We start from the raw sequence: 24,443 nt of genomic DNA, 5'->3' as shown, positions 1-24,443 counted from the left end.
CTTCAGACATCTTGGAGATTTTTAAGAAGAGACTAGACCAGCGGTTCTCAACCTGTGGGTCACGACCCCATTTGGGGTCGAACAACCATTTCATGGGGTCGCCAAACAACACAGTCCGCCATTTTTCCCCCTTTTCCTTAGCTGTGTTACTCTCTCTTATTCTATTGGCTTTTGAAAGCCAATAGAATAGACTCTATTCAAGAGACTCTATTCTATTGGCGTTCAAAAGTCAATAGAATCTATTGGCTTTTGAAAGCCAATAGAATAGACTCTATTGGGCAGGTGGCTTACCTCCCTTGGGCTGAGCCAGCTGGTGGCCCAGCCAGTGGTCAGCCTGCGCCGTCACTGCCGCTTGCCAGGTACGCCTCAGCCGGCACAGGGGGCGGCACCATGCATGCGCGGTGCTCCTGGGCCGAGGTGGTTGCTGGGCAATGGCCCACGTGCAGCCACAGGAGAGAAGGCGGAGCGTGCGCGCCTTCTCCTGCCCCGCCCGCAGGGAAATACAGGTAGTCCTTGACTTACAACCACATGTTTGGGGTCGCGGCATTAGGAAGGTTGAGAACCACTCGACTAGACAGTCACTTGTCTGAAATTGTATAGATCAGTGATGGCGAACCTTTTAGAGACCGAGTGCCCAAACCTCAACCCAAAACCCACTTATGTATCGCTGGGTGCTGGGTGGGTGTGGCCTGCTGGGTGGGCATGGCTACAGTGGTCATGGCAGATGGGTGGGGGTGGTCAACTCGATGTTGCTCCTGGGGAGGGACACCTGTGGGGGCTGGGCAGGGTTGGGGGAGATCCAGGGGGTCTCTGGCAGGTGGGGCGGTGGGCAGGAGGCTGGTCCTGCAGGGGTGAGGCAAGGCAAGGCGAGACAGGGCAGGGGTGCCATTGTCGCAGGGTGAGGCAGGGGCCTGGCACCATCGGCCCCCGCACAGAGGCCAGCAAGTGCATGGGTGCTGGGATGCATCCGGCCACGTGGGACCTCGGCGATTTAGCAGGCGGCTGGTTGAAGAGGGCAGTTGCCATCTCCGGGGCATGGCATGGGTGCCCATAGAGAGGGCTCTGAGTGCCGCCTCTGGCACGCGTGCCATAGGTTCACCACTACTGGTATAGGTTCTCCTACTTGAGCAGGGGGTTGGACTAGAAGACCTCCAAGGTCCCTTTCAGCTCTCTTCTCTTCTCTTCTCTTCAGACTCTTAATGATTTCTAGCATGAAGACTGCCTTCTGTAGCTGCTATAAACTGGGTGGGCTTCTTCACTGAGCTTTCCATTTTTGCTCCGAATCATTTTTCTGGTCAGAGATAATTCGGACCCTTTAATGTGTATCTGAAGTTACTGATTCTCATCCTAATGGGCATTAGTTTATCTTTAGTTAAATTGTGTTTATTTGCCTTTTGGTTAACCATCCACTTAAAGAGATACCTCCAGAGTTCTTCATTTTATTGCCTACAGGCTTGATTAGCTCACTGGCTGCTCCTAATCCAATATCGTTTGCAAGCAAGTTAAAAGCACTGATGCCAAGACAGATCGTTGATGGAGACTTCTTCCTTCCTTCCATTGAGAAAACTGTTCCTTTATTCCTGTTCTTTGTTTTCTGTTAGCCACTTAGCAATTTGCAAAAGATGTGGCCTTCTTATTCCATGACCACTAAGTTTACTCAGGAGCCTTTGATGAAGACTCTTGTTAAAGGGTTTTTGAAAAACTAATTATATAACAGTCAACTGGATTATCTACATCCACATGTGTTCTGGAGTCCTTGATGCTGAGTTTGTTTATTTGCAGATGTTTCATTATCCAACTAAATAATAACATTACATTACCTAGTATGGTAATAAACACCTGCAAGCAAATATCCTATCTATCTATCTATCTATCTATCTATCTATCTATCTATCTATCTATCTATCTATCTATCTATCTATCTATCTATCTATCTACTTCAATTACTGTTTCTGCCAACTTGACTGGAACTATAAATGTATTGATCTATAATTTCCCACAACATCCTTGGATCTCCTTTTAAAAATTAGTGTCACACTGGCTACCTTTTTATTCTCTGGCACAGAGCCTAATTTAAGTGATAATACATAAATTTTGCTCTGCCGAAATTTCACATTTGAGTTCTTTCAGAATGCTTAGTGATATAGGTTCTTTTTAAAACCATACCCAATTAAGTTGACCCAGGCTCAAGAGAGAGAGAAGTACTGGATCCTGGACCAGGTAGTTTCTTTATAGCTCTCTATAAGAGATGTAGAGACTTTTTTTTTTTTGTAAGACAAAAGTATTTTATAAAAGTGATGTATAAAGTGTTTGTGTATGTGTGTGTAGTACCTCTACCTTATTTACATATATTTCTATTGCTATTACTTATATTCTTTTACTATATAGGCCTCTATTCTATACCAGAGGTCCCCAACCTTTTGGGCACTAGGGACTGGTTCTGTGGAGAAAGGGGAGCTGGTTTTGTGTACTGCCTGCATCCTGTGGATGGGGCTTTGCTTATTTGTGCGGCCTGGTTGTTGGCATGCCACAGCCCAATACTGGTCCACAGACCAAGGGTGAGGGACCTCTGTTCTATACCATTACTGTATTATTACATATCAATGTTTGCTCCTTACAGTGCCTGTCTTAATTTATCTCTGCAGGATTTCTTTTTCCTGTTATTGCTTGTTAATGGCTAATATGCAGAGCTCTTGCACCTTTCCAAAGTTGTGCTTTTCCTTACTGGGTCTCTGCACTCCCCCCCCCATCTTCCCCTCCCTCTGAAGAAAAAAGTGCCTTTATTTTGTCTGCTGCACTTCTCCATTCACTGGTGATTGCAGAGCTCCAAAAAACTCCTCTCCTCCACACCTGTGTCGAGATTGTTACTCTGCCATGTTGATGCTGGAGGAAACGCTCCAATGAGAGGCAGCACGGGAAGCATTGCAAATTTTCTTAACAGCCTGGTCTTGAACACTTGGGCAGGTGTAATCAGGTCTCCATTACAGCAGATCATCTCAAGATGATCTAGCATAACTTCCCTGCTTATCCCCATTTATTTTAATTGTTTAGATTCCTTCTCTGAGAAAAATCAATACAGGTTCAGTACAATCTCTTTCCTATTAAAGGCAAATGCAACACTTTCATTCCTTCTCTGAGTTTCCATATCTGCCTCAAGAATCCTTTCATTCTGTTATTATTTCACTGCCCAATTGCTTCCCTGCTTGGTTTTCTGTTTCCAATCCATTTATATGAATTGTCCTATGGTTTCCTTTAAGATTGTTGTCAAGCATCAAGCTTTTGGGTAAGGTGAATTTTTTCCCCTTGGGTTCTTCCCTCCCAAAATCTACTAAGGTTTAACAAATACTTGTATATTACTGGGATGCTATGCTAGTCTCTTCCTGGATTTTCCAGTATTATTTTCACGAATGCCCTCATTTTTTAGAAGTTTCCTCTTTGCAATCAAATGTGACTGTATTCCACAGTGCTGGCAATTTCTCATTCATGTGTATGCTGAAAGTATTATGTCCAGTTTCCTACTACTGGCTACAACTTGCAGCAGATCATTGCCACTACTTAGAATTAAGTCTAGGCCACTCTCCCCTCTGCTCAGTTCCAAGAGCACATTCCAAGAACTTATTTACATTTGTGATCAGATATTGTTAACCATATAAGGAATTTGGTCTTTCAATGTTTTCTAGTATGTTAAATTTTATACCGTCCTTGATATAAAGTTCAGCTTCTTCTACCAATATTTCTTTGTCTTTCCTATAAAGTTTGTATTCCAAAATTTATTTATTAAATTTGTTTACCGCACAACCTGTGCCAGGGCAACTCCCAAAATGATGGTATTCCACCAATTCTCTTCCATAGGGTTTTTGTTATGTCCACTATATTTACAAGTTTCATTTGCTACCTAGTACTCTAAATCCCCCATAGAGATCTTCTTCAACAAATTATTCAGACATTGGCTTTCCTTCTTAGATGTGGGTTGTAAACAGGAAACAATAATATTACTTTTCAGGAAATGGAAGATAGTTTATATGTAGCTCATATATGGACTTTCATGCAACCTTCAAAAATATTCAAAAAAATAGATTCTCCTACTTGAGCAGGGGGCTGGACTAGAAGACCTCCAAGGTCCCTTCCAGCTCTATTCTATTCTATTCACAATATGTTCAGGTTCATTTCTAGGTTTTGAAGTAGACATGACAAAAGTAGTATATATACATATTATAGGAAAACAATATTAAGTTCTTCAAACCCATAACTCTGGTCTAGCCTTAGGACACAATCCAGACAAAATTAAATGAAATCAATTGAATATAAGCATTTTAACTGATGCACTGAAATTTCATTGATTTCAGTATCGCTTAAATGCACTTAACTTTCCTTGAACTCTGGCTTTAGCTGTTTGTGATACAGTTGTTTAGAATAAATCCCTGCAGAGTTGGCAAGAAAGTCTGCACAAAGAAGGAAAGTGGCCATACACATTTGTTATAGAAATTATGAAAACAAAATTGAATATTTTTCTTTCTTGACTGAATTTATAAGATCCCTGAGTGCTTCACATTGTTGCCAGTTGTACTCAGTACTACCACAGAAGACAGCAAAATTCACACCAAACTTCCTGAAGGCAGGGATAAAAGGCCAAGTTAAATGAGCAGGCCTCTTTAAGGGGCTCAGAGGAATATAATGAGCTGGAGTAATCAGCAGTCAAGACTGAGTGCTTAACCTTCTGAGAAGGACAAAAAAAAAAAAAAGAACAATCTAGCTCAGGGGTAGTCAACCTTGGCTCTTTTATGACTCGTGGACTTCAACTCACAGAATTCCTGAGCCAGGAATTCTGGGAGTTGAAGTCCACGAGTCATAAAAGAACCAAGGCTGACTACCCCTGAATTCTCTAGCTCTTCCAAAAACTAGCTCTTCCAAGTACAAATAGCTTTTATTTTTAAGAACCCAACTCTTTTCAGAACCAAGAACACGAGCTTTCTTTTCAGGGACATTAATTGTGATAAATATTTTAGACATTCCAATTCTTAGAAAAAGAATCCAATCATGTATGAAAGACTGTTATTATTTCTACAGATTGCTCCAGCTTGTTCTCAGCATTTTAATGTGCCAAGTATTTATTAGGCTTAATGCCTTGGAAGGAGGAACCTGCAGTTCCAAAGAATATTTTGGGTGGTAAGAAATATCAGCCGCTTGCATTTTAGAAAATTACTTTCTCTTTTTGCATGTTCTTCCTTTTTATCTCCTATATCACAAGCCCACAGTACAAAGATGCTTTTTATAGTCAGTTACAGTTTCATGTGCAACTTATTTTTGGTTGATAAAAGTCAAACAAACGGAGCTGGTCCATCATTGGGACTTCTTTTGACAGCCTTATTTTCTTTAGAATCTGATATCTCAGCTACACTCAGATAAGTGGTGGCGAACCTATGGCACGGGTGCCAGAGGCGGCACTCAGAGCCCTCTCTGTGGGCACGCACGCTGTCACCCCAGTCCTAGGCCTTCAGCTGGGTTTTATAAAACCTTTTTGCTGGAGGCCTCTGCCTCCATGTGCAAAAAAAAAAAAAAAAAAGGTTCAATCAGTCAATTTCAACTTCTCACAGGGAAAAAAGTTCTTGCAAATTTGGAATTGATTGATCAAACTTTTTAGTCCCACCCAGTCTGCCGTTACCACTGCAGCCATGCCTACCCAATTGACCACGCCCATCCAATTGGCCACACCCATCCAATGGGCCACACCCACCCGGCACTCGACGATGCATAAGTGGATTTTGGGTTGCAGTTTGGGCACTCAGTATCTAAAAGGTTCGCCATCACTGACCTAGATTTTTGTCCTTGGCTTCACTGATGTCTCAACCTTTTCATTCAGGGCCACAAAGTGTCAACATCTGAAACAAAAAGTAGATCCCTCACGTGACCTAATAAATTCCTCAGATAACCTCAGAGCCAACCTAGGTTTTTGATCATATTTTGTTGCTATGATTATAGGCTGGGATGCAAGCACTGACATATTTGGGAAGGTTCAAAGAGTTTGAGCTTCTTAATTCTGAGTAACGATAACATATTAATATGATAAAATGATGGAGAAAATAGATTGCTTGGGATATTGCTATAAAATATCAAACAAGCATATTAAATAGGCTCTATGCTTCACAAAGTAATATGAATATAAAACAAATTAAACTCATATGTACCATTTTTAAATATGTTGGGACAAGGATGGGATGCGGATAGGATAGGAAGGGAAAGGAAATAGAATAGAGAATAGAATAGAACAAAGACTAGAGAGAATAGATTCATACCTTCCATATTTTTTTTCACTGAAAGGTACCCATGTAGAAGACTGTTTATTCTGCTCATCTATGCAATAACTGAATTATAGAAAAGTGCAACAAAAGCACTAAACTAAGAGGCATATCATTAAATATCATATATTCATTTTCTAGGGGTGGGGTATGATGACAAAGCATTTACCACAAAATCAACTGATGCTGCTATCATAGAATGTCTAGCCCAACATAGTTTTGCAAGAGAATAAAATGCTTGACTTTATGGTATTGTAGATAATAATCCCTTCTTTTATTGCTTGTGACATAGTAGTAGTTCTGGGCCATGTCTCTTCTGTTCATTGGACTTTGTAATCACTGTCTGATTACCTAGGAAGCAATTCTTCATTAATGGAAATAGTAAACTTTATGTCACGTAAAGGACAAATACAAACCATGCAAAAAACTTTCTTTAAGACCTTATTTTTTGTTAATATTTTTTTAAATATTTCTTCTGTTCAGTCATGTCTGGTTTTCAAAGATTGTCTGGGCAAGTTCCTATAGTTCTCTTGGTAAGGTTTTTCAGCAGTAGTTTGTCACTATCTGCTTCTGGGAGTTGAGAGAAAGTGCCTAACCAAAGATCACTCAGCTGGCTTTATATACAAGGTGAAACTAGAACTCCCAGACTCCCAGTTTCCAGCCTGATGCTTTAATCACTACTGGGTTTCTCCTTTTATTATTAATTTCTATTAAAAGTTTTTATGTAACTGAAAAAAAAACAAATATACAATTATAGAAAGAAAAGAAAGAAGAAAAAGTGCAGAAAAGATACAGTTAAAGAAAGAAAAAAAGTTACTTAACTAAAAGACATCTGCTCTTCTTTACAGCAGTTAGAAACAAAACCATTACCTCTCTCCCTTCTTAACCTTACAAGAACCCCTTATACAACCTTTTTTTCAATCATGAAATCCAGAAATTACCTTTTTTTCTATTTTCATCATTTTTATTTTCACACTTCACTAAGTAAATAATGTCCAACAAAATATAGGAATATAAAACATGGATACATCGTGTAACCTTGTTCTACTATTTAAAAAAGAAATATTAAAAATTAGTCTTTTGATTTTTTTTCCCCTTCAAATTGGACTCTGATATCTGTCTTTAACTTGAAATACGGAATGTTTTCTCAAAGAAGTGGATTTCCACTTCTATGCTTGAATATATTTAAATATAGTACAATACCTGAAAGATAATCAGAAACAGGACTGAGAATATCAACAAGGATTCTTACATAAGAACCATCTTTAAGAATTACAGTGGCCAATTATTCAACTCCTCCCTCTAACTTTTCTACACCTGGAACACCTAACCAAAAGCCAGAAATACCTAAAAAAAATTAATGTTCCCCAGAATTAATGGAAACCAAGGGCTTTGTTTACTTTTCACTGTTTTCAGTGTAAATTATACATGTTGAATTTGTATGTTAAAATCAGGGATCAATCATATTTTCATTGTGTAGTCTTGTACAAAAATAAATAGTTTTAAATGACACAACCTTATGAAAATACAGTAGCCCAAGTACTCTGAAATTGCAATACCTTGCTTGAAATTTTACAGCAATTAATCATCTTTACTCTCACATCTGAGAATGTGAAAACTCATGAAATTTGATAAGCCTGTGATGATTTTGCCATTGTTCAAACTTTTTAAAACAGGGATCTCCAACCTTTTTGTTCAGATGGCCCAGTGGGAGAGGGAGGGGAAGGTGAATTACGCGTGCATGAGTAAATGTGAATGTGGTCACATGTGCGCGCATACATACAAACAGGCTGCGAGCATGAGCACCATGCAAATGGGGTTGAGAGCATGTGCGCAAAGCTCTCAGCAATGGAGGCACCTGTGTGAGGCTTGTGGCACCACCTTCAGTCTCACTCCACGGCCCGCAGCGATGCCACCCCTGGCGCGAGACTCACGCTACTGCCCCTGCATGAGGCCTGCACCACGGCCCGCAGTGATGCTGCTCCTTGCACGAGGCTCACGCCACCGCCATATGCAAGGCCCACACCATGGCCCACAGCGATGCTGCCATGTGAGGCTCACACCACTGCCCCCGCACGAGGATCATGTCATAGCCCATCTGCCGCTCACGTTGCTGCCGCCATCCACACAATACTAGCAGTGCTGCCGCTGCCCACACAACACTTACGGCAATGGTGGCACTCACACAGCCTGGCGACCAAGGGACCACAGCCAGGTAGTGGGCCGCAGCCCATAGGTTGGGGACCTTTGCTTTAAAACTCTAAATATTAATTTTAGTTAATTCTGGAGGACAGTGTTCACTGTGCTAATGATTCCCTACTTAATTTGGTAGTTTTCCTGACCTACTTTCATTGGTCATGCTGGTTGAAAATGAATAGACCTACATCTCTGAATAATGCCGTATTAGAGAAGAATTAGACTGGCTTTAGAAAAGAAATATTCAAGCTAATGCTTGAATCATCCTTGAATTGCCATGTTCTATCAGGTAGACCAGACTTGAATACCAAAGTTATGAATGCTAAAACTCCTTTTATGATGGGGTTATGGTAATAGAATTTTGCAACTCTGAATGTGTCTCCCTCCTCTGCTTTTCTCTTACAGCGAATGAGAAAGGGTCAAGAATGAGACATTTTCTCAAATTCCACTCTTGCTTTGGACTCTTATCTCACCACTGCACTGCCTTGGCTACAGCTCTTTCTTCTGTTCCTTGAGGCTTTTCTCACAATCCACTACATCGATCATTATGATTTTTAAAGATGGAATTTCAGAAACTGATCTGCCCCACCCTTCCTTTTTCCTTAAAGTACAGTGTGGTCCGAAGCCCACTAGAATTGTGGGAGCCCAGATTTGGAAGGCATATCAATCCTTCAAATCTGGGCTCAAGCTCTTTCAAATTGCTAACTGAGTAGTCTACACTGAAGTTATTCCCAATGTTTTCAGTAAGATTTGTTCCCTAAAGAGTGGGTGCCAGAAAAGATTTTTCAGAGAAGACTTATAAACATTACATTATCTTAATGTCTGGAGATAATCATGAAGGTTTTGCAGGACAGATTCCCTGGAATATGTTCCAAGGAAAAATAAGATGATATATAAACTATTAAACAAAAGAAACTCAAAGGATTTCCCTTTTGGATTTTACAAATAGCTGAAATATTTAGGATTACAGCCTAGGCATACATTTTAAATTTATATATAATTTAGATTTATAAGGCAACCCAACTCCACCTTGTCACTGGGTGGTAAATGCTCTGATAGGGAAGGTGACTAGTCAACCACTATTTCTTCCTCACTAAATTCATATATTACTAGTTAATTATGGTTTATTATGTCACAACTGAATGTATTTATATACCAATCAAGTTTGCAACCCAAAGTAGCCATATTCATATGATATTATAAGGCAAACCCAAATAAACACATCAGAGCATAGCAGGCTATGTAAATCAGGACATTCTTTTCTAAATCGCACCATCTGCTTCTATTACAAGGAATACACTGCATAATAAGCAGGAAAGAAGAAAGCTGAGAAAAAGATAGATGAGAAAAACAACCATAGAAGCTTAAATTTGAAAGTCCATTCCACGATCTTTTGCTACTAGAGGGGGGAAGAAAGATGGTGCCTCTTCGTTTCATTTGATCTACCAAAATGGATTCTTGTCTCGAATCTAATAGAGTAAGTGTCATTGGATCCATGTCAAGTATCTGCTTCTGCTTCTGAGGGCATCAAACTGGTTTGGAGGTATTCAAGGCAGACACACCCCTATCTGGCAATTTACACCATGGTCTGCTTCCAAACATCTGCAGTATTTAATAATAAAACTGGCTCTGGTTAAAAGTGAAGTCTTTTCTCTCATATAATTTGTAGGCATTTTGCTTTTTCCTAAATGTCTTGTTTGAATGAGTTGGCAAAATTCTCCATGCATCTCACCAGTTACTGCTTAGGTTTAAATTTCCATTAGGTTCCTTTTCCATTAATCTGCAGCAAAAAAGCCAATTAACCAAATTATCCATAACCGATGTATGTTGGTGGGTTTACATAGCAAGCAAATTCATAGCTACATTTTTGGGAAGTTTTTAAAAAGCCACTCAGATGGAAATGCCACTGTAGTCAATGTTCCTCCAGGGCTGAATCAAGAACAATGAATTATTAATCTGCACAACAATTTTCATGATAGGAAGCAGTGGGAAAACCAAAGAGGAACTGTGTGTTTTAGAAATTTCGTTTGGGCTAGTTTACATTTGATTGTAGCTTTTATGAAACTCATTTAAAATTTATGATGGCCCTTATCTGAAACACATTTTTCATTCTTCTGACTTATACAAACAATAGGCTTTACAAACCAAATGTTTGTAAAATGTACATGTATTTTACAGGCAGCCACGGTGCTGATACAATGATGATGATGATTTAAAAGCTATTTTAATAAAAGGATTTTTTCACAGTGGTTTTACCAGGTCAACCAACAGCCCAGCTACTGTAAACATATTCTCCTGGTTCATGTTTCCTCCCTAATTTGTTTGTCAAATTAGCTATAGAAATGGTCTTATGTAGGAGTCTCATTAATTGCATCTTGGCTGATTTAAAATGTTGATGGTTATAATGATGATGATGATGATGACAATGATTCCTCCCACTTGCAGTTATTGTATATTGCTCTGGGTACTTCTTAAGATGGGAAAAAGCAGAATACTAATTAAATACACTTAATGTAATAACAATAAATTAATAGGAATTCCATCATATTCCAGAATTCCCTGAAAGGATTACTTATCCAGTTCTTCTTCCTTTCCCCTTAAAATATACTTGTTCTGTAGATACAATTTTCAAAAATAGCTTCTTGCAATTCTGCTTCATGAGCTCAGCTTTCATGAAAACAGAAAAAAACTAGCTACTTTTCTTGATAGCAGATTTTATAAATCTACACAGCCATAATATTCTTGTTGCCTTGAAAGGGAGGGCGTGGGGGCAAATATATTGCTGGGAGTGCAATATATAGTGCTGAGGGGGCAAATATATTGGGGGTGACAAATATATTGCTGAAACAAACAGGACACCAGCAGCTTTGCCTCAATACATTAATCTCAGAAGTGGCTACATTCAGGTTTGATTTCTGCAATATATTATTTAAGTTTTCTGAAACATGCCTTATAAAACTAACACAGGTCCACATAAAACAATTTACAAAAAATACATTTTCAGTACTGCCAGTACTACTGGAATGTTGGGTGGAAGGTGTAATTAAACTGCATTTAAAAAACAATGAAGTATATGATTTTTTTAAAAAAAACCTAAACCTAAACCTGGATTAGACATCCTTGCACCCTCACCTAGACTGTGACACATTGTGACCCAGATGTACACCTTCAGCTAGAACAGGTTTGTCTGCTCTACCACCAGGCTGAGAAACTGGTGTGGGATGATTTACTGTTAATAGACTCCCACTTTCTTCCTTCTAGTCAAGATGCAGAACATCTAACCTAAGCCAATTTATTTTGGCATCTGAAACACAAATTCAACAAGAACATCCTCTCCTCCCTGACTGTATAATTAACACAGAAAATTTTAAAAGTAAGAGTTTTCTGCCTTTTCATGATAATGCAAACCAGCTGTTTGAGGTGACCTTCTCAGCCTTTTAGCTGCTCACTCCACAATATGAACAAAAACCCAACACTGTTTGACAGCCCTTTCTTAGTCATTCTGAACAGTATTACAAATGGCTGCAAGAATTATACAGGTCAGATTTGTTAATCCTGTTTCCAACACTGATGGGCAGCAGTTGTTCCAGATTTTCTAGCCCTACCTTGAGATCCCAAAATTGTGTCTAGCACCTTGTACAGAGTGCAATGTATGTCTTCTACTGCTCCATCTTTGTAGTACAGATCTGCAAACTATTTTTCCAGATCAGTCATTGCTTTAATAACTATGTCTTATGTTTTTCCTACCAGCTTCAAGAATCAGCTGCTATTAAGCCTTTGGTGCTTCATATGCAACACAGCACCAATAATTATACTTGAGTCAGAGAAGGATGAATCTTTCTATTAACAACTATCTGGAAGAAAAGAATTTTGACTTGCAACTAAAAGGAAGTAGAAAAAGCCTCTAATATGATTTATTTATTTAAAAAAATTAGCATGGTCTCCCATCTTGTACAACATAACTCTAAGCAGTTCACAGCAACAATAAAAATATGTAAGAAAAAAAATCTAAAAAACCCCCCAGCACCCAGTGCCCTAAAACAACAATCCCCAATAACAACATAGCACTAACTGGGCTTCAACACTAGAGCCAGTTTGGTCTAGAGATTAAGCCACCAGGCTAGAAAGTGAGATACTGTGAGTTCTAGTCCTGCCTTAGCCAGAAAGTTAGATGGGTGATCTTGGGCTAATCACGCTTTTCTCAGCCCAACTCACATCACAGGATTGTTGCTGTGGGGCAAATAGGAGGAGGAAAGTATCTTGGATATGTTTGTCACTTTGAGTTATTTGTAAAAAATAATAAAGGGGGATAGACAATAAATAAATAAATAAATACAAAAGGATCAAATATATGATCAAGAATGAAAGCAATAGATACAAAATAAGTATCCGAAACAATGGAACAGGGAGAGGGAGAGGGAGAGGGAGGGAGGGAGGGAAGGAGGGAGGGAGAGAGAGAGGGAAAGAGAGAGAGAGAGAGAGAGCAAATGCTTTGTGGGGAAAAAAGCTTTTAAACAGATGAAATACCAGTTCTGGAAATTAGTACCATTAACTTTGAAGTGGAATTTTCAATTCTAGTTTTAATGAGAACCTTTAACCACCAGCAAAATGTTCTTGTAGAAGTCAAGGTTAAAGCAATCAACTGAGTTGTTTAGAATATTAAATTGAGCAGCTATGGCATTTTGAACAGTGTCCTATGCCAGTTTAGTTATCATTCCTATAATAGGCAGGGACAGAATACTTTTAAAAGCCAGAGGAAGAGAGAAGAGAAAGTAACAGAAAAGGATTACTGAATTAATGTCCAGTTTACAAGTTTTCCAGGAATAGCTAACATTATTCAGAAACAAACAATATTAACATACATTGTTTAATCAACAAAAAAGCTTGTGTATTAATTTCAATACAAGTTATATAACATAGGACTGTTTTATGTAAATTAGCAGAATAACTGCTGCAAATACAATACAAAATATTTACATAAAATACAACTAAAAATTGCCTGAAAATATATACAAGTACAAAATGCTTTAAAATCCGTTTCTTTGGCCATCTGTCAAGAAAACAAACATTAAGACAAAATGTATGGATCATCTTTTTCTGGGATGCCAGCACAGATTTGCTCATCCAATGTTGTACAATAGTTCTCATAGCTACCCTGTTTACCTTAAGTTTCGGCTAGATTCCTTATATTAGGGATATAACTTTGGAAAATGTATAGATTCTTTCTTTTAATACTGTTTTATTCTATGATTATAAAACACAAGTAATACAGTATTATTTAGGTATGGTAGTTTTTATGCAGTGCTAAATGGAGATTATTAAAGCTCTTAATGTTTAGATAACTTAAACCAGGGGCAGGCAACCTTGGCTCTTTTATGACTCGTGGACTTCAACTCCCAGAATTCCTGAGCCACCCATGCTGGCTCAGGAATTCTGGGAATTGACGTCCACAAGTCATAAAAGAGCCAAGGTTGCCTACCTCTGACTTAAACCTTTAAAGACAAAGAAAAAAAACTTTATATCAATATTTATTATGATTTCTAAAATGTTAATATTAATAAGCATAACATTATTTAAATTTACAACTGCTGCTAAATGTGAGATTCATATATGCATCCTTAACAGCAGTATGGCTATTGTAGAATCAATCTCATAGTCCTATACATTTTTACCCAGATACAGCAATGTTAAGGCAAGCCCAAATGAAATAAATTCATTTTCTGTCTTTTGAATTATATCTCTAATATGGCTTGTTGGTTATATAGAACGAAATTAAACAGATCTTTGGTCTGGTACAGCAACACATAAAATACCTTACCTCATTTGGATCCTGCTGATCTCGCAAGGTAATCGTATTCTTGATGAGACTGATAAAAAAACCATTCACTTCATCTCGTTTTTTATTTGGCAAAATGCGAAGTAGAGGGATCATTATACATGGAAATGCAACTTAAATAGAATTTTGAAAGACCAACATTAGCAGTTGTTCAATTATCAATTAATGCAATTAACCCCAACCCTTAATTTCATACTGTTTTTCTTCCAAATTCAGAAATCTATTTTTCTCCCTTTTTAACCTTTTTTAAATAGTCTAGCTTATCTTCTAAAAAATAATAATTTCAGTAAAAATTATTACTAAAAAATTACTGAGATAATTTCAGTAAAAAAAAATTAAAGGGTGCTCCAATTGATAGCATGACAAGGCTTTTTTTTTTAAAAGAAGTTCCTAAAATGTATGATGGCTCTAAAATACAATTATGAGTTTATGAATTCATACCCATTAACCTGTCTTGTTCTGAAACCCAGTCTGCCTCACTGACTAATATTTGCATATTTTTCACAAACAATATTTATAGAATCCTGAAACAATTAGAAGGTCTATCTTTTGGCTGTGGTAAGGTTTTGTGTAAATATACCATTTAATTAATGAACTATGAAACAGAAGGACAGTGAAGACTTTTCATATGGGGAATTTGGCCAGAAATATTTGTCCTTTATAGGAACTATATTGTAAGTGTTATAGTGTAACTTACTGGTGTTAATATTAATAACTTACTTATGTTCACTGCACAAATTTGAAGCTTAATCAGTAATTCTTCTGTAAGCAGCGAGAAAGTGAATGTGAAAGCAGCCATTGTTCTTAAAGTGAAGAACAATGAATTTCTGTTTTACATAGAGTAACTTTTTTTTTTATTGAAAGTTTTTAAATTTTACAAAACAAATCCCTTCCCCAACCCCCCCCCCACTCTCCCATACCCTCCACCACCTCCCCAAACCTCCCAAACCCTCCCCCAACCTTCCCAGAGCTGAGTACAGGCTTAATTAAAATTTTTCAAAAAGAAACTTAAAACACATATAAATCCTAAGCAAATCTAAATACATTAAATTAAATAGGTTATCTTCTCTAAAAAATAATAATTGCAATCATTAAACACGTTATAGTATACTCTAAACATTTTCTAATATCATACTTATATTATTATCCATCATTCTTTATAAACTCCCTCCAAAACATAAATTTAAACATTACTTTCTTTAAATATCTATACCTACAATATAAAATCTAATCTCTCCCTCTTTCTTTATCCTAAAACACAAAAATAAACATATAAACATTCATTATACCATTAAGACTAAATACTCCTTTGAATACTTAAACTAAGTACTTAAACTTAAACTTCTTATCTAAAATTTTCATTCAATCTCCATAATCTTCTCTCCTATCAAAAAAACTTAAAAGACATATAAATCCTAAACAAATCTAAGTACATTTAATTAAACAAGTTATCTTCTCTTAAAAATAATGATAATAATAATAAAAAAGCCCAATCATTAAACACATTATAATATACTCTGAACCTTTTCATATCATACTTATATTATTATCCATCATTCTTTATAAACTCCCTCCAAAACACAAATTTAAACATTACCTAAAACATTAAAATTCCCTTATACATATTTAAATCTTTACCAATAACAAATTCCATCCACAATAAACACATTCCTTATCAGTCTCTCTTATCTATAAACCTCGAAAGAAGTACTTTGAAATCTGCCCTTAAAGGTAGCTCCAAAAAGTTTGTAAATCTTGCTTCTCCCGCAGACTCAGTACTCTTTTGAATACTTAAACTAAGTACTTAAACTTAAACTTCTTATCTAGAATTTTCATTCGATCTCCATAATCTTCTCTCCAGTAACCATTTCCATCCACAATAAACACATTCCTTATCAGTCTCTCTTATCCATAAACCTCGAAAGAAGTGCTTTGAAATCTGCCCTTAAAGGTAGCTCCAAAAAGTTTATAAATCCTGCTTCTCCCACAGACTCAGGAACCAATACTTGTGAGGCTTCCTTAACCTCCTTCTTCTGTTGCTCTTTTTCTTTACGTTTATATGTTGCACGAGTTGTCCTCTGCTCCTTCATCTCGACTTGTTGAGGCCCCTCGAACTGAGATTTCCCATTTTTCATTAATATAGGCTCTTCAGACTGCAATTCTACCCTTAAAGGTTGCTCCAAAAAATTTATAAATCCTACTTCTCCCGCAGATTCAGAAACCAATACTTGTGAGGCTTCCTTGACCTTCTTCTGTTGCTCCTTTTCTTTACAGTTATATGTTGCACAGGTTATCCTCTGCTCCTCCATCTCAACTTGTTGAGGCCCCTCAAACTGAGATTTCCCAATTTTCATAAGTATAGGCTCTTCAGACTGCAATTCTACCTTCTTTTCTTCCAAAGCTTTAAACTTAATAGATGGCGATGAACATACCCCCAGGACCGAAGTATAAAAGTCTTTTGCTTTAGAAACAGTATTAAGTCTATAACGTATCCCCAGGTAACTCACCACCATTCCAGTCGGAACATCCCATCTGAACAAGATTCGTCTCTTTTTAAGTTCATCTGCTAAAAAAGCAAACTCCTTTCTTCTTCTTAAAATTTTAGATGGGATCTCCTTTAGAATTATAACATCTTGTGAAGCAATTTGAAACCTCTTCTTATAAAAAGCTTGTATAATTTCGTTGCGCAGGGATCTTTTCCCAAAGTAAATTACCACATCTCTTGGCAAATTCTTTTGCTCTGCCACCACAGAGTTAACTCTAAATGATTTTTCAATTTCACTAAGTATTTCCTCTTTTTCTTTATTCAAAATCACAGCAAAGTCCTTTGCAACCATCTCTCTCAGGTCTCCTTGCACAGACTCTCTCAAACCTCTGATTCTTAAAGCATATTCCATTTGTCTATATTGAAGCATAAGAATCTCATCTTGAAAATTTTCCATCTCTTTTTCCATGCTTTCAAATTTTCCCTCCATCAATTCCACTTTTTCATCTACCTCTTCTACGCGAGAGTTCAGCTTTTCAAGAACAGAGGCAACTCCTTTTAAAGCCAAAACTATCTCTTGCCTCAAAATCTTATTATTTTCCTCTAAAATCTCTTTCATTTCTTCCCGAATCTGAGATATAACATTTCCCATCATATCTTGTCCTTCACCATTATTGGCTGTACCAAGGAAGAGGGTGAAGCTATTGATTTAGGTTGTTGTGCTGATGATAACACCGAAGAAGAAACCACCTTAGGAACTGTAGGAATTACTGAACCCTTTGGAGCCATCTTAAAAAAATCTTTACTCCTTCTTAAAAATTACAAAAATTAAGCAAAAGAAAAAGAGAGATTAACTCCAAAAAATCAAAAATCCTTCAAAAGGAGATCATTATAATAAAAAGAAAGGAGTTTAAAAAAAAGGAAAAAGGAAGAAGAAAAAAAAATGATTAAATAAAAAAAATCCATTCCATTTTTTAAAAGTACAAAAAACAAAACAAAGAAGTTAAACAAAAATAATAATGCTTCTAAAATCCAAACCCAACATCAAAAAATCATTATAAATAATCAAGTCCACATTCCGTTCCAGTCATTAAAAAAAAAAAAGAAAGGGAAAAAAAAACACCGAAAAGCCTGCCGATCGCCATTTTACTTTCCCTTTCAACAAAGGGGAAAAAAAAGGGAATATAAAAGTAAAAGTAAGTCTTTAAACTTAAAATCCAAATAAAATCAAAGAAAGCAAAAGCTAAATCCTCTACTCAGCTCTGTCCGTCTCTAAGAAAAACTCACCAGTTCACTTTAATCGCGGAGGTGGTTGCAGCGGCTTGTTTTGTCCCTAGGGACAAAAGCAGCTGGGAAGCGGAGACAGTCTGAACTCTGTGGGAGCACTCTTTTCACCCCCCCCCAAAAAAGCCTTGGGGGTGCATAAGAGGCTCTACCACTATTCAGACAACCCTCTTCCCCCCCCTTTGCCTGGGAGGGGGATTTTGAACCGCTGAACAGCTGATGTCCGCTGTTCATAGAGATTCAAACACTTACCCAGGAGGACGGCTACAAAGTAGCCGCCATCACGCGCGCAGATCCACCGGAAGTCCCCACACAGAGTAACTATTGCAATATTGATGGATTCAAAATAAAAGTAAATAAAAATAAAAAATATAAAACTGCTTTCACATACACAGAAAGATAGCTTGCAGTTCAATCCTATGCATGTTTACTTGGAGGTAAGTCACAAAGGGAGGCATATTCCCATAAAAATATTAATAAGACGTTATTGTTTTAGTCACACTAAAACAGGGATATCCAAGGATGATAGAACAACAAAGATACCAATATTATCATTTGCAAAAACAAAAATAATAATGTTCATTTTCACTGACATTTGTTAAATATAAAGTAGCATTGTTAAAGAGATATTTCTTTTATTTTTATTTAAAATATTTAAATTTGTGGCATAATGCAGTTACAGTATTTGCTGGTATACCCTTTTCTGTTTGATGATTTTATATTGACTACATCCAATCAGTACTGCTAATAAAAATATTCTTAAAGGTGGGATAGAGCTTTACAAGGACAAATCCAGAAAAAAAATCAGTTCAAAAGTTGGCATTAGGGAACAAGATAATACAGGTAGTCCTTGCTTAACAACGGTAATGGAATTTCCATTGTTTTTTTTTTTTGTAATAAAATTGTTATTTTCTAATTTTACATTTAGGTATTTAAAAAGCAACATGGTGGTTGGGTTAATCAATAGTTCAGTAACATACAGATTTTTTTAGTAGAAATCTCAAACTACAACCTCAAATATTTCCTCTCTTTTTCCCTTAATATCTACTATCTCATATTTAAGCTAATACAATTCTTATTATATCAACTAAATAAAAACATCATTATTACATTTATCAATAATTTTTAGCTTATACATATCTTAATTACTTTTACATTCAATCTTTATATTCAATCAATGTCCTGTAATTAGTTTTTCCCAACTTTTAGTTTCCCATCAATATTCAAATTTAACATTTGATATTTATAATTTCCAGGTTTTAGGTAACCAAAGTTTTTCCTTTATCTCAATTCATAACAGAATCTAATATTCAAAATACACATCTTATCTATTGGGATATAATCTTGTTCTATTTCCTAAAAGTTATCTATTTCCCCCATCTTACATCATCTAATTAATAATACAGTATCCCCTTTAATAAATCAAAGCCCATTATATATATTGTCTGAGTTAATCAATAAATAAAACATATTCATAATATTTTTTTCTTTTGGTCTAATTTTTATGTATTAAACAAAATAGCATCCTTATTTTTCACTAATTTCCAAATATTTTAAATTTAATGACCAAAATTTCCCTTATCTCAACTTCTCCCTTTGGCCCTCTAATTAGTAATATGAAATCCCCTCTAATAAATCAAAACCCCAATTTTCTTCAGCCTTATTCTGCCTTTTTTTCTTTGCCAACTAGCCTTTCATGTCAACGCTTTTAAATCATCAAATGGATCTTTCTCTATTATTATATATATTGTCTGGAATAAGAGAAATCATTTAGTTGCCATTTTTTGGGAAGTGCTAGCCCATTTGTATTCCTTAAATCGTCTCCCTATTATTCCAAATCCCCACAATTGTCCTGGTACGCTTATCTTCCATTCCTTCTGTTCTTCTTGTTCCTCAAATTTCTTCTGGTTTATATAGAAAGTCTTTTCCATTTTCAGTATTGTCAGTCCCTTTTCTGGATATTCCATTAACTGTATTTGTTGGTCAATTGAGTCCTCTGTCTTAGTATTTGATTATTCCACCTCTTCTGTTACCTTCTGTGTTTTAGTCCTTTAGTTGTAGTCAGAATTGGGTTTGTATATCTAAGCTGACATCTTGTTCTTTTCTGTAACATCTTATTTGAAAGAATAGTTTCATGTATTGCTTTCAACATGGAAGGAATCTTTTCCTGGTTCTGATCCATCTCTTTCATGTGTTTATAAATAGTCTTTATAGTAGAAGTCATTTGTCAAGCAAGATTTTATAGTCCAAGGTATTTCATCATCTCATATAGTAACCAATATTCCTCAAATAAAGAGATAGGAAGCCAATTCCCCACATATAATTCTGAAAGTCAGTAAAGGTTTACATTCACAGTTCAGTTATGCCACCCAGCGGTTCTCATACAACTGAGTTTCTCATAGGTAGCGCCAAGGCCAGAAGAGTCTTATCTAAGGTCTGGGCTTCGAGCCAAGTCTCTTTTAGGAAATAAGAAGTTATAATACCAAACTTTGCCACAAGATGTCACCGATGCCATTTAAAGTTTTTTAAGTCCAAAATTTTTATAATCCTTTTTCCAATCTTATTTCTTTTTCGTAGATAAAAGCAAAAGTCTCCAATAAAAATAGGAAAATTTTTGGTCCCCAAGTTTCAAGAACATATAAATCCAATTAGATTAAAGATATTCTTTTAGTGCTTTAATTCCTCTGGGTAGTCAGTTGCCGCTATTCTTAGAGGGTGGGATAGAGAAGGAAGATTCCCTTCTCTCTCTCCTCACAGTGGGAAAGGTACTTCGGGCAGCTTTTACAGGAAAAAATACTAAGGGTAAAGAGAAGATTAGATCTCACCCAGTCTCACCGCACTGCTTTAGAAGTGCCTGGTGGTAAGTTTGACTTCGGCTGTCTGCAGCCTAGTGATGGGCCATATTGCTATGGCCAGTCTTACCTCTGCCAGTTTGGAGGGCTGCCCTGGATCAAGCAGAAGGACTGCCGCTCTCCCAAGATCAAGCGGGGGTCCCCTTCTTGCTCGTCACCCCTACAGGGTGACTTTCGACCCTTTCCAGGGTCCCCCAGTGGAGAGAAACCAAATGCGGAAGATGGAGCTCGCCTTCCAGCATCTGCGGCAGCCACGATGGCAAACCGGAATTTCCATTGTTAAGTGATGCAGATATAAACCATGATGTCACATGACTGTGTTGCTTAGCAATGGCCATTCCAACAGTCCTTGTTGTCATCATTAAGAGAGGACTGTGGGTCATTAAAGAGAATCTCTTTCATCTTCCTGCTGTTTTCAACAAGCAAAGTAAATGGAAAAGTTGGCAGGAAGTTGCAAGTCCTGAGTGATTAGTATACAGGCTGGTGGGTGGGCAAATGGCTGTTACAATGAAGTCAGAACCTGGCCATGGCAGGGGGGATTATGCAGATGGCAGCTGCCACACTACGTGAACACAGATGGGAGAGTACATTGCTGGCTGCCACTTCATTGTGCAGGCATGTCCTGCCAAGTGCAGGTAGGAGTGTTACACATGGCCGCACAATACACAGTATAAGATCCCTGGGATCTCGTATCCCATAACCACGTTCCTTGAGAGAAAAAGCAGTGAGAGTAATTTGAGACCCTCTGTGCTGACTTCCCTATTAACTTTGCTTGTGGGAGGGTGGCAAGGAAAGTCATAAATGAAGATAACATGACTATGGGACCCTGTAACTGTTATACTTGAGACCTGGTTTCCAAAGGCTCAACTTGCAATCGTATGACCACAAGGGTGCTGGGACAGCCGGTCATTCAGTACCATCAGAAACTGCTCTCTGAATGGGTAGTTATTAAACCGAGAACTATCTGTAGATCTCAGCCCATCTTGATCCTGCAGGTTTAATTAACTCATATCATGTACCCAGCAATTTATTTTGAAGCAGACGAAACAAGACAAGTAGAAAGCATTCTTCAGATCCCAGAAAGCTTCATCTCCAAATATGTATGGGATTTGAGGAATGATAGAAACAGGAAATTAACGTATTACTTGTAATTTCAATCTATTGAACAGAAGATGTGGCGAATGGTTGCCTGCAGCAAAGATCATTGAACACATCTTCTGTGCTTTTTACAGTTATTAAATCAAGAAAAATAACAAAATTTTGTGAAAATTTGATATCTCCCAAAGGTTTCCCAACTTTCCCAGAGACTTGATACCTTTCAGAGCAACTAAGAGGATGCTTAGGCATCTCTAAATGCAAATAGACATGCAGTCACATCATAGCTAACAATAAAGAGCTAAGAAATTTTTCCAGCTTTTGAATCTTTCTTAGCTTCCTCTGATATTTCTCAAACGTTTTGACCATCCATTTGGATTAAATGTGGAAGAATAGATGCAGTCATCAATGTGAGATATACTTACCAGCAAGGATGAGAAGAGGTTTAAATATTAAAGGTTCAAAGAATCTTCTGGTGTACTTAACAAAAATGTCATTAGGAGACTTCTGAGAATCAATAGGGGTACCAAAAGCTACACTTGCAACAATATCCAACATGAAGCAGCCATAATTCCTACAACAAATTCAAAAACGTGGATGTTAATATGTCCTTTTTTTCATTACCTTTTTTTTTGCTGCAAGGCATTTTGAGGGTTTTTTTACGTCAAAGCATTTAAAATTCATATCATAGCATCAAGAGTTATTTATAACAACTTGTCAGTCTATGTGTAGCTTCTTCAATGATAATTTTAAACTTTATTCTTTTTTATGAAAAAAAATCTTATACTTTAAAACCATAAAATGGGAAACCACAATTTCTTATGCATGGCTCTGAACGCAGTACCATTCATATTATCATAATGAAATCTTATGAACAGCTGGAAATCAATTCCTCCCTTCTTTCTCTAAATAGAATTTTCAAAGGGTTGGTTCATCATTTTATGCTTCCCAGATCAAGTGATAATTGCATTTATGAATGTGACATCACAAATACAATTCCAGAATGGATCTTATTTAAGATGTCAATGGCAATGAAAACATGTTACATATTAAGTTGTCAGTCACTAGGTACTGAAATGAATGTAATAACATCTTTTCATTTTAAAAATAAAAAGTAGTATTAATTGCTTTAAAGTTTTTTTAAAATGATATAAACAATTAATAGCTAAAGTGGTATTCAAGAGTTATTAATCAGTAATATGTGGATTAAAAAATATAAATCTAGTGTCACTTTTATCTGCCATTTTAAACAGTACTTTATTTCTTAAAACATTTTTTAAAAAATCATTATATACTGACCAGAAATAGTTTTTTATTCATTTATTCTCAATTAAGAAAAAAAATCATATTGAATCAGCCTGCCTGAAATGTTCTTTTTACTACTAGTAGACATTTTGATTAACAATGAACCCAAATTATCATAAAACAACACCACAGAATAATAAAGTTGGAAGAGGCCTTGGAGGTCTTCTAGTCCAACCCCCAAACTCTGTTCAAGCTGGTTCCTTGGAGTAGTCAGTCATTTTCAGGGCTTTTTTTTGTCATAGAACGCCCAGAACGGAGTTCCGGCACCTTTTTTGGATGGAACCTTGTAGGGTAGGCAAGATGGGTTGTATAACGTGTGAGAAGCATCTTTTTTTTTTTTTAATACAAAAAAAGCACTGGTCATTTTACTTCAGTCACTGACCAGCAAAGCAAAACAAAAAAAATCACATTTAGTCCCATGAAGAACTTCATAACTTTCAGAACTTTTGCCTGAGTGGGTTTCATCCTCTCTTGCTTCTCTATCCTTTTTTTTTCTCTGTGTGTCATGTTTCTTGGATAATAAATCTGTATGGAAGAACTACAGGAAGCCCCTGTGCTAACATGTAGAGTCAATATTTTGTAAATAAATACGTAACCTATCCAACTTCTTCCAACAAACCGCAGTAGAGTGTCACCATAATGTTAAGCTGCAGTTAATCCTATTAGGAAACAGGTATTTTGGATCTCATACTTGTAACTTGTAAAAGGAGAGTTTATGTAATATAGGCTTATTTTTTTTATTAAATGTATATGCCCCCCATCTCACTACTGAAGTGATTCTGGGCAATATACTATGTGTTATCATAACATGTAAATGTAGTTAGAGTTTGGGTTTATTTCCTTTCTAATTTTTAAAATTTCATTTATAGACAGCCTTGCTTTGGATACACAAGTACCAATCATTTTAGTTACAATTACTGTTTTCGAATAAATTATAACCAAATCAATAGGAGAAACGCATGCCTTCGAAAGTGTCAAATGACAACAGAAAAAGAGGGGAAAAATTAAAACATTTGTACAATAATTCCATATTTAGGATAATTTGGCAAGTCAATGATGATAAAACTCTCCAGTAGAAGATAATTTATTAAAGT

The 24,443-nt window shown here is 36.7% G+C and overlaps 1 protein-coding gene across 10 annotated transcripts in view; it reads right to left on the bottom strand.

Moving 5' to 3' along the window:
* The window catches only part of TBXAS1 (thromboxane A synthase 1), a 258,953-nt gene that overhangs the window by 75,335 nt on the left and 159,175 nt on the right, over positions 1-24,443 (bottom strand). For all 10 annotated transcript variants that reach the window (XM_039362422.1, XM_039362417.1, XM_039362466.1 and 7 more), the window contains 2 exons: positions 22,470-22,618; positions 14,311-14,441 (listed from right to left, as the gene is read on the bottom strand). In XM_039362422.1, the coding sequence (XP_039218356.1) occupies positions 14,311-14,441; positions 22,470-22,618 (280 nt within the window). The remainder of the gene's footprint in view (positions 1-14,310; positions 14,442-22,469; positions 22,619-24,443) is intronic.

This window comes from Crotalus tigris, unplaced genomic scaffold, assembly GCF_016545835.1.
Source record: "Crotalus tigris isolate CLP2741 ecotype Arizona unplaced genomic scaffold, ASM1654583v1 scf7180000017588.1960692, whole genome shotgun sequence".
Taxonomy (NCBI): domain Eukaryota; kingdom Metazoa; phylum Chordata; class Lepidosauria; order Squamata; family Viperidae; genus Crotalus; species Crotalus tigris.
This window is presented reverse-complemented; position numbering and strand designations above follow the sequence as displayed.